This window comes from Taudactylus pleione, unplaced genomic scaffold, assembly GCF_031769625.1.
Source record: "Taudactylus pleione unplaced genomic scaffold, aTauple2 ptg001458l, whole genome shotgun sequence".
In the NCBI taxonomy this organism is placed as follows: domain Eukaryota; kingdom Metazoa; phylum Chordata; class Amphibia; order Anura; family Myobatrachidae; genus Taudactylus; species Taudactylus pleione.
Window position 1 is genome coordinate 164620 of NW_028285856.1, and position 12760 is coordinate 177379.

A 12760-nucleotide genomic window follows, 5' to 3' on the forward strand; every position below is an offset into this window, starting at 1 on the left:
CAAACCAAAAAAAAATTATTTTCTGTGTTTGTGAATTGTGTGCGCAGTAGCCGCACGTGCATCAACAAAGTAGTGTCAAGCGTTCGCCTGTGTCATAAGTAAAGGGCCGGCTGGCTTGACCGTTAAGGGTGCTGTAACCCCCGAAAGTACACTCCAGTCCAAACCAAAAAAAAAATTATTTTCTGTGTTTGTGAATTGTGTGCGCAGTAGCCGCACGTGCATCAACAAAGTAGTGCCAAGCGTGCGCCTGTGTCATAAGTAAAGGGCCGGCTGGCTTGACCGTTAAGGGTGCTGTAACCCCCGAAAGTACACTCCAGTCCAAACCAAAAAAAAAATTATTTTCTGTGTTTGTGAATTGTGTGCGCAGTAGCCGCACGTGCATCAACAAAGTAGTGCCAAGCGTGCGCCTGTGTCATAAGTAAAGGGCCGGCTGGCTTGACCGTTAAGGGTGCTGTAACCCCCGAAAGTACACTCCAGTCCAAACCTAAAAAAAAATTATTTTCTGTGTTTGTGAATTGTGTGCGCAGTAGCCGCACGTGCATCAACAAAGTAGTGCCAAGCGTGCGCCTGTGTCATAAGTAAAGGGCCGGCTGGCTTGACCGTTAAAGGGTGCTGTAACCCCCGAAAGTACACTCCAGTCCAAACCAAAAAAAAATTATTTTCTGTGTTTGTGAATTGTGTGCGCAGTAGCCGCACGTGCATCAACAAAGTAGTGCCAAGCGTGCGCCTGTGTCATAAGTAAAGGGCCGGCTGGCTTGACCGTTAAGGGTGCTTTAACCCCCGAAAGTACACTCCAGTCCAAACCTAAAAAAAAATTATTTTCTGTGTTTGTGAATTGTGTGCGCAGTAGCCGCACGTGCATCAACAAAGTAGTGCCAAGAGTGCCCCTGTGTCATAAGTAAAGGGCCGGCTGGCTTGACCGTTAAAGGGTGCTGTAACCCCCGAAAGTACACTCCAGTCCAAACCAAAAAAAAATTATTTTCTGTGTTTGTGAATTGTGTGCGCAGTAGCCGCACGTGCATCAACAAAGTAGTGCCAAGCGTGCGCCTGTGTCATAAGTAAAGGGCCGGCTGGCTTGACCGTTAAAGGGTGCTGTAACCCCTGAAAGTACACTCCAGTCCAAACCAAAAAAAAATTATTTTCTGTGTTTGTGAATTGTGTGCGCAGTAGCCGCACGTGCATCAACAAAGTAGTGTCAAGCGTGCGCCTGTGTCATAAGTAAAGGGCCGGCTGGCTTGACCGTTAAGGGTGCTGTAACCCCCGAAAGTACACTCCAGTCCAAACCAAAAAAAAAATTATTTTCTGTGTTTGTGAATTGTGTGCGCAGTAGCCGCACGTGCATCAACAAAGTAGTGCCAAGCGTGCGCCTGTGTCATAAGTAAAGGGCCGGCTGGCTTGACCGTTAAGGGTGCTGTAACCCCCGAAAGTACACTCCAGTCCAAACCAAAAAAAAAATTATTTTCTGTGTTTGTGAATTGTGTGCGCAGTAGCCGCACGTGCATCAACAAAGTAGTGCCAAGCGTGCGCCTGTGTCATAAGTAAAGGGCCGGCTGGCTTGACCGTTAAGGGTGCTGTAACCCCCGAAAGTACACTCCAGTCCAAACCAAAAAAAAATTATTTTCTGTGTTTGTGAATTGTGTGCGCAGTAGCCGCACGTGCATCAACAAAGTAGTGCCAAGCGTGCGCCTGTGTCATAAGTAAAGGGCCGGCTGGCTTGACCGTTAAAGGGTGCTGTAACCCCCAAAGTACACTCCAGTCCAAACCAAAAAAAAATTATTTTCTGTGTTTGTGAATTGTGTGCGCAGTAGCCGCACGTGCATCAACAAAGTAGTGCCAAGAGTGCGCCTGTGTCATAAGTAAAGGGCCGGCTGGCTTGACCGTTAAAGGGTGCTGTAACCCACAAAGTACACTCCAGTCCGAACCAAAAAAAAATTTATTTTCTGTGTTTAGCCGCACGTATATATCAAATCGATATAACATAAATGGAGGACCAAACTTTCTCCGATAAAAATAAAATAGAGAAAGATCAAGAACCACTTCCTCCTAGTGCTGAAGCTGCTGCCACTAGTCATGACATAGACGATAACATGCCATCAACGTCGTCTGCCAAGGCCGATGCCCAATGTCATAGTAGAGGGCACATACAATCCCAAATGGCAAAGTTCAGGAAAATGACCTTGAAAAAGACATTTAAATCAGCTGAAGAGAAACGTAAACTTGCCAATATGCCATTTACGACACGGAGTGGCAAGGAACGGCTAAGGTCGATCCCTAGTATGTTCATGACTAGTGGTTCAGCTTCACATGACGATGGAAGCACTCCTCCCACTAAAAAAATCAAAAGAGTTAAGCTGGCAAAAGCACAGCGAAGAACTGTGCTTTCTAAGAAGATATCACAAATCCCCAAAGAGAGTCCAAGTGTGGTGGTGGTTGCGATGCCTGACCTTCCCAGCACTGGACGGGAAGAGGTGGCTCTTTCCACCATTTGCACGCCCCCTGCAAGTGCTGAAAGGAGCACCCACAGTCCACTTGCTGATATGCAAATTGAAGATGTCACTGTTGAAGTACAACAGGATGAGGATACTGGTGTAGCTGGCGCTGAGGAGGAAGTTGGCGAGGAGGATTCTGATGGTGATGTGGTTTGTTTAAATCAGGCTCCGGGGGAGACAGTTGTTGTCCGTGGGATGAAAAAGCCCATCACGGTCATGCCTGGGCAGAAGACCAAACATTCCACCTCTTTGGTCTGGCAATATTTCTATCCAAATCCGGACAACAACTGTCTTGCCATATGTACCATATGTAAAGGTGAAATAAGTAGGGGTAGGGACGTCAACCACCTAGGAACATCCTCCCTTATACGGCACCTGCAGCGCGTTCATAAAAAGTTACTGTCAAGTTCAGAAACTTTGGCTCAGACCGTAAGCAGTCCAGGGACACCTAAATCCCGTTGTCCTGTTGTATCCAAGCGCCTGCAAACCACACCGTCAACTCCCTCCTCGTCAATTTCCTCCTTAGTCAGGATCGGAAGTAGTCCTGCAGGCCATATCACTGGCATGACTGACTCTCCTATCCGGGATTCCTCCGGAGGATCCTGCATTGCTACGCCTACTGCTGCCGCTGCTGCTGTTGCTGCTGCTGCTGGGAGTCGTTCATCATCCCAGAGAGGAAGTAGGAACACCACTACTTTTACTAAACAATTGACCCTCCAACAGTCCTTAGCGAGGAGGATGAAGTACGACAGCAGTCATCCTGAAGCAAAACGTATAACTGAGGCCTTGACTGCTATGTTGGTGTTAGACGTGCGTCCGGTATCCGCCATTAGTGCAGTGGGATTTAGACAATTGATGGAGGTAGTGTGTCCCCGGTTCCAAATCCCGTCTAGATTCCACTTCACTAGGCAGGCGATACCGAGACTGTACAGAAACGTCAGAAAAAGTGTCCTCAGTGTCCTGAAAAATGCCGTTGTACACAATGTCCACTTAACCACGGACATGTGGACAAGTGGAACAGGGCAGACTAAGGACTATATGACTGTGACAGCCCACTGGGTAGATGTATCACCTTACGCAGCAACAGCAGCAGCGTCACCAGTAGCAGCATCTCAGAAACGCCAGCTCGTTACAAGGCAGGCTACGCTGTGTATCACCGGTTTCAGTAAGAGGCACACCGCCGACAACCTCTTAGAGAAACTGAGGGAAATCATCGCCCAGTGGCTTACCCCACTTAGACTCTCCTGGGGATTTGTGATATCTGACAACGCCACCAATATTGTGCGGGCATTACATCTGGGCAAATTCCAGCACGTCCCATGTTTTGCTCACACAATAAACTTGGTGGTGCAGAATTTTCTGAAAAGCGACAGGGGCGTGCAGGAGACGCTTTGGGTGGCCCGAAAAATTTCTGTCCACTTTCGCCATTCAGCGACTGCGTGCCGAAGACTGGAGCGCCAGCATACACTCTTGAACCTGCCCCGCCATCACCTGAAGCAAGAGGTTGTGACGCGGTGGAACTCAACCCTCTATATGCTTCAGAGGATGGAGGAGCAGCAAAAGGCCATACAAGCCTATACATCCACCTATGACATAGGCAAAGGAGGGGGTATGCACCTGACTCAAGCGCAGTGGAGAATGATTTCCGTGTTGTGCAAGGTTCTTCAGCCCTTCGAACTTGCCACACGTGAAGTCAGTTCAGACACTGCCAGCTTGAGTCAGGTCATTCCCCTCATCAGGCTTTTGCAGAAGCAGCTGGAGAAAGTGAAGGAGGAGCTAAGACGGAGCGATTCCGCTCGGCATGTGGGACTTGTGGATGAAGCCCTTCATTCGCTTTGCCAGGATTCCAGGGTGGTCAATCTGTTGAAATCAGACCACTACATTTTGGCCACCGTGCTCGATCCTAGGTTTAAAGCCTATGTGGTGTCTCTCTTTCCGGCCGACACAAGCCTGCAGAGGTGCAAAGACCTGCTGGTGAACACACTGTCAGCTGAAGCGGAACGTGACACGTCAACGGCTCCTTCTTCATTTTCTCCCGCAACTGGGGCTGCCAGGAAAAAACTTAGGTATCCTAAGCAACCCGCTGGCGGTGATGCAGGGCAGGCAGGACCAAGTTTGGACATCTGGTCCGGACTGAAGGACCTGGCAACAATTTCTGACATGTCTACTGTCACTGCATATGATACTGTCACCATTGACAGAATGGTGGAGGATTACATCGGTGACAGCATCCAAGTAGGCATGTCAGACAGTCCATACCTGTACTGGCAGGAAAAAGAGGCAATTTGGAGGCCCCTGTACAAACTGGCTCTATTTTACCTGAGTTGCCCCCCCTCCAGTGTGTACTCCGAAAGAGTGTTTAGTGCAGCCGGGAACCTTGTCAGCGAAAGGCGTAGGAGGTTGCTTCCACAGAATGTGGAGAAGATGATGTTCATCAAAATGAATTATCAGCTCTTCCAGGGAGACCAGCCTCCAGAAGGTACAGAGGGACCTGTGGTGGTGGATTCAAGTGGGGACGAGTTAATACTTTGTGAGGATGAGGATGTACACACTGAAGAGGGTGAGGAATCGGTGGATGAGGAGGATGAGGATGACATCTTGCCTCCGTAGAGCCAGTTTGTGCAGGGACACATTAATTGCCAGCTTGTTTTGTGGGGGCCCAAACGAACCAATCATTTCAGCCACAGTTGTGTGGCAGACCCTGGCGCTGAAATGATTGATTTGTTAAAGTGTGCATGTCCTGTTTATACAACATAAGGGTGGGTGGGAGGGCCCAAGGACAATTCCATCTTGCACCTCTTTTTTTCTTTGCATTATGTACAGTTTGGGGCCTAGTTTTTCTAACTGCCATCCTGCCTGCCACTGCAGTGTCACTCCTAGATGGGTCACGTGTTTGTGCCGCCCACTCGTGTCGCTTAGCATAGTCATCCAGCTACCTCGGTGCAACCTTTTGGACATAAAAACACTATTGTGAGGTGTGAGGTGTTCAGAATAGACTGGAAATGAGTGGAAATTAAGGTTATTGAGGTTAATAATAGCATAGGAGCAGAAAAACCTACAAATTCTGTGATTTTAGCTGTTTTTATGCTTTTTTTCAAAAAAATACAGATCCAAAACACAAAACCCAGAACCCAAAACACGGAAGGGTGGTTTTGGCAAAACCAATCCAGATCCAAAACACGAAGAAAGATCCAGATCCAAAACCAAAACACAAAACACGAAAAGTGGCCGGTGCACACCCCTAGTGCAAAGTGGGAAAACTAGGTACAATACTGCATCTAATGCACACTTACTGCATCTAATGCACACTCAGCGCTCGCAACCGGGTCGAGGGTGGCCCAGAGCACATGCGCACGACGGAGCCGGCTTCGTCATGCGCATGCGCGAGACCCGGATAGCGACGGGCACTCCGTCGCTCCGGGTCTCGTACCAAAGGGGACGTGCTGTCGATGTTGAGTGACAGCACGCCCCCTTTGGTGGGCGGGCCAGGGGGTGGCTGCCCAAACAGGCGTTCCCATGTGAATGCCTACCGTTTGGGGCCGGCCCCACTGACATCAAGTGATGTCAGTGGAGAGATTCCGGCTCTGTTAGAGCCGAAATCTCTCTGGGGCTTGCGGCAACGAGACCCTACCACAAGGGTCTCGTCGCAAGCCCGATGATCGTGATGGTCTTGACCATCGCGACCATCTTCCTGGCCGCTCGCTATAGCTGTGGGTGGTCACCCACAGCTATGCGAGCAGCCAGGAGGCCGTTCTAAAAAAAAACAAGACCGGCCCTGATTCAGAGCGAGCACTCTGTTAGAGCGTCCGGCTCTGAATCAGGGCCTTAGCACAGACTGATTTACATTCATACAACTCCTCACATCAGTGGCTGCAAACTTTTTCTCCAGCAGACAGAGAAGCTGAGAGGGGGTGGAGGGAGGTACATATACAAAGTACTTGTCCCAGGTCCACTTGGAGCCTCATCCTCACGTCCGCGGCCTTAGCTAAATTGTATAATGGGTTGAGGAAAATGACAGTGCAGACCAAAAGTATCTTATTGTTCTGTCTTATTTAATAAAATAGTAAATGATACATCATCCTTGTTGGCAGTGGGATAACTAGGGCAGGGTGAGCGGGCACGTGCCCTGGATGCCGTGGGACCCGTGGCACAGGGGGTCACCGCCAACCACGGTACCGACCTGCCCTAGATAGCCAGTGTAGCGCTGACCGCAGTGAGTGCGGTCACTGCTACACATTTACTCAGGACCGGTGCTAGGCTTCCATGCGCCCAGCACCGGTCCTGTGCTGCACACACAGCCGAGCCCCCTCCCTCCCCCTAAGCGCCTACCCAATAACGCCAGGCGGAGGGTGGGAGGCGTGCTCCGGCTGGTGTATTTACACACATATCGGCGCCAGCGCGCGCGGCGATGTGTGTGTTAATCAGCCAGCAGCCAATGAGTCAGACAGACTCTCATTGGCTGCTGCTGCTGCACACACATCGCCGCCGCCCGGCAGCAATGTGTGTGTTAATCACTAGCCAATGACAGTCAGACAGACTCTCACTGGCTGCCGTGCCCGCTGCAAGAGGCGGGCTGGAGCTCACTCATGAGCTTGGTCTTCCGGCTCCTGCAGTGGGTAACGGGAGAGACGTCACAACGTCTCTCCCATAATGCAGAGCGCGCCAGTCCAGGAGGACTACGGTGGTGTGGACGACGGTGGGAGCAGGAGCCGGGATTAAGGTAAGTGGTTTTTCTTTAACTCATGTGTTGCATTGGGGTGGGGGGGGGGCACTACTGGGGAGAGGGCTACTACTGGGGCACTGCATCGGGGGGAGGACCCACTACTGGGGAGGGGGCTACTCCTAGGGACACTGCATGGGGGGACTATTGAGGGCATTGAATAGGGAGGACCACTACAGGGGGCACTGTATAAGGGGCACTGGATAGGGGGATCACTACTGGGTGCCTGCAGAAGGGGGAACACTACTGGGTGTACTGTATTAGGGGCACTGGATAGGGGGATCACTAATGAGGACCTGCATAAGGGGGACCACTACTGGGGGCACTGCATGGGGGGGACTATTGGGGGCATTGAATAGGGAGGACCACTACAGGGGGCACTGTATAAGGGGCACTGGATAGGGGGATCACTACTGGGAGACTGCAGAAGGAGGAACACTACTGGGGGTACTGTATAAGAGGCACTGGATAGGGGGGATAACTACTGAGGGCCTGCATAAGGGGGACCACTACAAGGGGCACTGCATATGGGGGATCACTACTTGCATGCATACGGGAGACCACTACTGGGGGCACTACTGGGGGCCTGCATAAGGGGGACCACTATTGGGGGCACTGCATAGGGCGGACCACTACATGGGGCACTGCATAAGGGAGATCACTACTGGGGGCCTGCATATGGGGGACCACTACTGGGGGCACTGTATAAGGGGAACTAATTGGGGCTGTATAAGGGGAACTAATGGGGCTACATAAAGGGCACTACTAAGGGCCTGCATAAGAGGAATCACTACTGGGGACATTGCATACTGGGGGAACTGTATTAGGGACACTACTGGGGGCCTGCATAAGGGGGACCACTACTGGGGGCACTGCATTAAGGTGCATATGGAATGGAAAGGAATGTTCAGAGTGATGAGAGAGAGCTGTGTGTCATGTTGACATGCCCCATTTTTACGAGGCCATGCCCCTTGTGACCACACCTCTTTTCTCTTCGCGCCACATAGGAGGGGGGGGCTCCATTTTAAAATGTGCCCTGGGCTCCATATACCCTAGTTACGCCACTGCTTGATGGACAACAACACATTTGCCTTCATGTTCCTGTGTTGTTTATGAGGCTGACACTGTGATATTTCCTCTAGGTCCTGTTGGCAGCAGACTCACGTAGCAGCCAGTTGTTGGCTGTCAAGGTCATCAAGAAGAGGGATCTGCTCGCCGAGGGCAAAGAACTCGCATTTGTGGAACGGAGGGTGTTAGAAGTTGCACATGGGAGCACCTTCCTCACACATGCCTACTTTGCTCTGCAGACCAAGGTACTGCTGTGATTGCTTCTTTATTGCTTAGTATCCATACGTACCATATACAGTCAGGTGCATAAATATTGGGACATTGACAGAATTTTAATATTTTGGCCTCTATTCACCACCACAACGGCTTTGAAATGAAACAGACTTTAACTGCAGACTTTCAGATTTAATTTGAGGGTAATTACATCCAAATCAGGTGAACGGTGTAGGAATTACAACGGTTTCTATATGTGCCTCCCACTTTTTAAGGGGCCAAAAGTAATGGGGCAAACTAAACAATCCTAAATCTAACTTTCACTTTTTAATACTTTGTTGCAAATCCTTTGCAGGCAATTACAGCCTGAAGTCTGGAACACATAGATATCACCAGACGCTGGGTTTCATCCCTGGTGATGCTCTGCCAGGCCTCTACTGCAAATGTCTTCAGTTCCTGCTTGTTCTTGGGGCATTTTCCCTACAGTTTTGTCTTCAAGTGAAATGCATGCTCAATCGGATTCAGGTCAGGGGATTGACTTGGCCATTGCATAACATTCCACTTTTTAGCCTTAAAAAACTCTTTGGTTGCTTTTGCAGTATGCTTCGGGTCATTGTCCATCTGCACTGTGAAGCGCCGTCCAATGAGTTCTGAAGCATTTGACTGAATATGAGCATATGATATTGCCCGAAACACTTCAGAATTCATTTTGCTGCTTTTGTCAGCAGTCACATCATCAATAAATACAAGGAAACCAGTTCCATTGGCAGCCATACATGCCCACGCCATGACACTACCACCACTATGCTTCACTGATGAGGTGGTATGTTTTGGATCATGAGCAGTTCCTTTCCTTCTCCATACTCTTTTCTTCCCATCACTCTGGTACAAGTTGATCTTTGTCTCATCTGTCCATAGGATGATGTTCCAGAACTGTAGTGGCTTTTTTAGATGTTGTTTGGCAAACTCTAATCTGGTCTTCCTGTTTTTGTGGCTCACCAATGGTTTACATCTTGTGGTGAACCCTTTATATTCACTCTTGTGAAGTCTCCTCTTGATTGTTGACTTTGACACATATACACCTACCTCCTGGAGAGTGTTCTTGATTTGGCCAACTGTTGTGAAGGGGTTTTTCTTCACCAGGGAAATAATTATTCTGTCATCCACCACAGTTGTTTTCCGTGGTCTTCCGGGTCTTTTGGTGTTGCTGAACTCTCCGGTGCGTTCTTTCTTTTTAAGAATGTTCCAAACAGTTGATTTGGCCACACCTAATGTTTTTGCTATCTCTCTGATGGGTTTGTTTTGATTTTTCAGCCTAATGATGGCTTGCTTCACTGATAGTGACAGCTCTTTGGATCTCATATTGAGAGTCGACAGCAACTGATTCCAAATGCAAATGTCACACCTAGAATCAACTCCAGACCTTTTACCCGCTTAATTGATAATGAAATAACGAGGGAATAGCCCACACCTGTCCATGAAATAGCTTTTGAGTTGATAGCCCCATTACTGTTGGCCCCTTAAAAAGTGGGATGCACATATAGAAACCGTTGTAATTCCTACACCGTTCACCTGATTTGGATGTAATTACCCACAAATTAAATCTGAAAGTCTGCAGTTAAAGCTCATCTTGTTTGTTTCATTTCAAAGCCATTGTGGTGGTGAATAGAGGCCAAAATATGAGAATTCTGTCAATGTCCCAATATTTATGCACCTGACTGTATGCTAATATTCTGCTGTGACTTTTCTTTTTAAAAATTAAATCTCATCAAGATGTAAAGCACAACGGAATATGCTGGCACCATATATATATATAATACATTTTCAAAACTGCTTGTAAACGGTATCTACATCACTTGGGGGTCTATTCATGACGTTAATTATTGTGGACCCCGATAATTAACATTCTAACTTGCCGATTCAGCATTGCTCCCGTGCGGTGACAGTTGACCTGAAAATCAGCTTTACGGCGAGCGGCATCACTGCTCCTATCAGAGTCGTGAATCTTTTCACTACTCCTTTTGGAGCAGTGCTGCTAGTGCGCATGTGTAACCTATAGGTCACGCATGCGCACAGGAGCCCCGACATCTGATGGAAGGAGTGGACAGGGGCGGAGGGATACAAAAGGATCCCTCTTCACAACCCAGACCTCCTTTCCATAGGGAAGGAGCAGGTTGTGATACACAAGATGGCGAATGCTCCCACACTCAAGCTCCGAAAATAATGTATTTTTGGAGCTTGATGAATTCTGTCCCCATACTAGTGTATGGGGACAGCGGGCCATTCCACCAGTGGAAGGTAAGTAGGAGATATCTGTGATATCTTGATGAATGGCCTGATAAATTAATTTTTACAATTACAGGTGAAAATTTTCATTTTCATTTGCTTTTATAATAATTAAGCGACGTTGAATAGGCCACTTGGTGATAAAGGGATTATTGAAGATAGAGAGGACAACAGAAATAAATGCTGTACCTGAGTGTATGTCAGTAACATCTCTCCCATTGGGTGCTGCCTTCTGTATTACATTCATTTTTATTTATTTATTACCAGTTATTTATATAGCGCACACATATTCCGCAGCGCTTTACAGAGAATATCTTACCATTCACATCTGTCCCTGCCCCAGTGGAGCTTACAATCTATATTCCTTACCACATGCTCACAAACATACACACTATGGTCAATTTTGTGGGGAGCCAATTAACATACCAGTATATCATTACAGCAATATCTCCTGCCCCGTCTATTCCTCCACTGCTAGAACTGGGCTGTTTACTTGATTTAAATATAGCACAGATCTTAGCCGATGGTCATTTAATAGTGGGGTAATCTGAGGGGCGGCATTTACTGGACTAGTACATGGGAGTATATAGGAGGTCATGAGGATGGGATATCCTAACCTGGAAATACTGTTAAGAACTAGCTGGCCATAATTCCTTTTATCATATTGTTACTGATATACAGGGGTAGAAGTATGGGAGACAATGGAGGCGCCTGCCCCGGGCGCCAGGACTGAAGTGGCACCTCCTCCATCTCCAACAATATATTCACCCCACTTAGGGCTGTAAATATGGGGGATAAGGGGGGCACTAAATGATATCTTGCCTCCAGGCATCTGGGATGAACTTTTGCCACTGCTGATATTAGGGGTGAGCGGGTTCGGATTTCTGAAATCCGAACCCCCCCGAGCCCCCCCGATCCGAGTCCGATCCGAGTCAGGTTCGACTTTTCCCGCCTGACTCGGATCTGAAATCGAGGCAAAACGTCATCATCCCGCCTTCCGAGTCTCGCGGGTTTTGGATCCTATATAAGGTACCCACGTCGGCGCCATTTTCTCACTCGGCTGTGGACAGTGAAGAGGGAGGGTGGGAGTTAGGGCTGTGTAGTGTAGTGTAGTGTAGTGCTGCTGTTGTCCACTACTTCAAAGTCCATAGGGGCTGGCTGTGTTGTGCTGTGCTGCTGTTGTTAATAGGGGCTGTGTCCACTACTTCAAAGTCCATAGGGGCTGGCTGGACTGTGTTGTGCAGTCAGTTCTCCATAGGGGCTGTGTCCACTCCAAAGTCCTGTGCAGTGTCCCAGTCCTAAAGGGGTGCTGTAGTGTTGTCCAGGGGGTGCACTGTCCATCAGGGGTGCTCCCCCCAAGTGCTAAAAAAATAATATATTTTCTGTGTTTGTGAATTGTGTGCGCAGTAGCCGCACGTGCATCAACAAAGTAGTGACAAGCGTGCGCCTGTGTCATAAGTAAAGGGCCGGCTGGCTTGACCGTTAAAGGGTGCTGTAACCCCCAAAGTACACTCCAGTCCAAACCAAAAAAATTATTATTTTCTGTGTTTGTGAATTGTGTGCGCAGTAGCCGCACGTGCATCAACCAAGTAGTGCCAAGCGTGCGCCTGTGTCATAAGTAAAGGGCCGGCTGGCTTGACCGTTAAAGGGTGCTGTAACCCCCGAAAGTACACTCCAGTCCAAACCAAAAAAAAAATTATTTTCGGTGTTTGTGAATTGTGTGCGCAGTAGCCGCACGTGCATCAACAAAGTAGTGCCAAGCGTGCGCCTGTGTCATAAGTAAAGGGCCGGCTGGCTTGACCGTTAAGGGTGCTGTAACCCCCGAAAGTACACTCCAGTCCAAACCAAAAAAAAAATTATTTTCTGTGTTTGTGAATTGTGTGCGCAGTAGCCGCACGTGCATCAACAGAGTAGTGCCAAGCGTGCGCCTGTGTCATAAGTAAAGGGCCGGCTGGCTTGACCGTTAAAGGGTGCTGTAACCCCC

General features: G+C 48.7%; 1 protein-coding gene across 1 annotated transcript in view; it reads left to right on the top strand.

The window, feature by feature from the left end:
- LOC148442564 (protein kinase C delta type-like) overlaps positions 1-12760 on the top strand; it is a 79842-nt gene that overhangs the window by 34499 nt on the left and 32583 nt on the right. The window contains exon 3 of the mRNA XM_088463797.1: positions 8352-8522. Within this exon, the coding sequence (XP_088319923.1) occupies positions 8352-8522 (171 nt within the window). The remainder of the gene's footprint in view (positions 1-8351; positions 8523-12760) is intronic.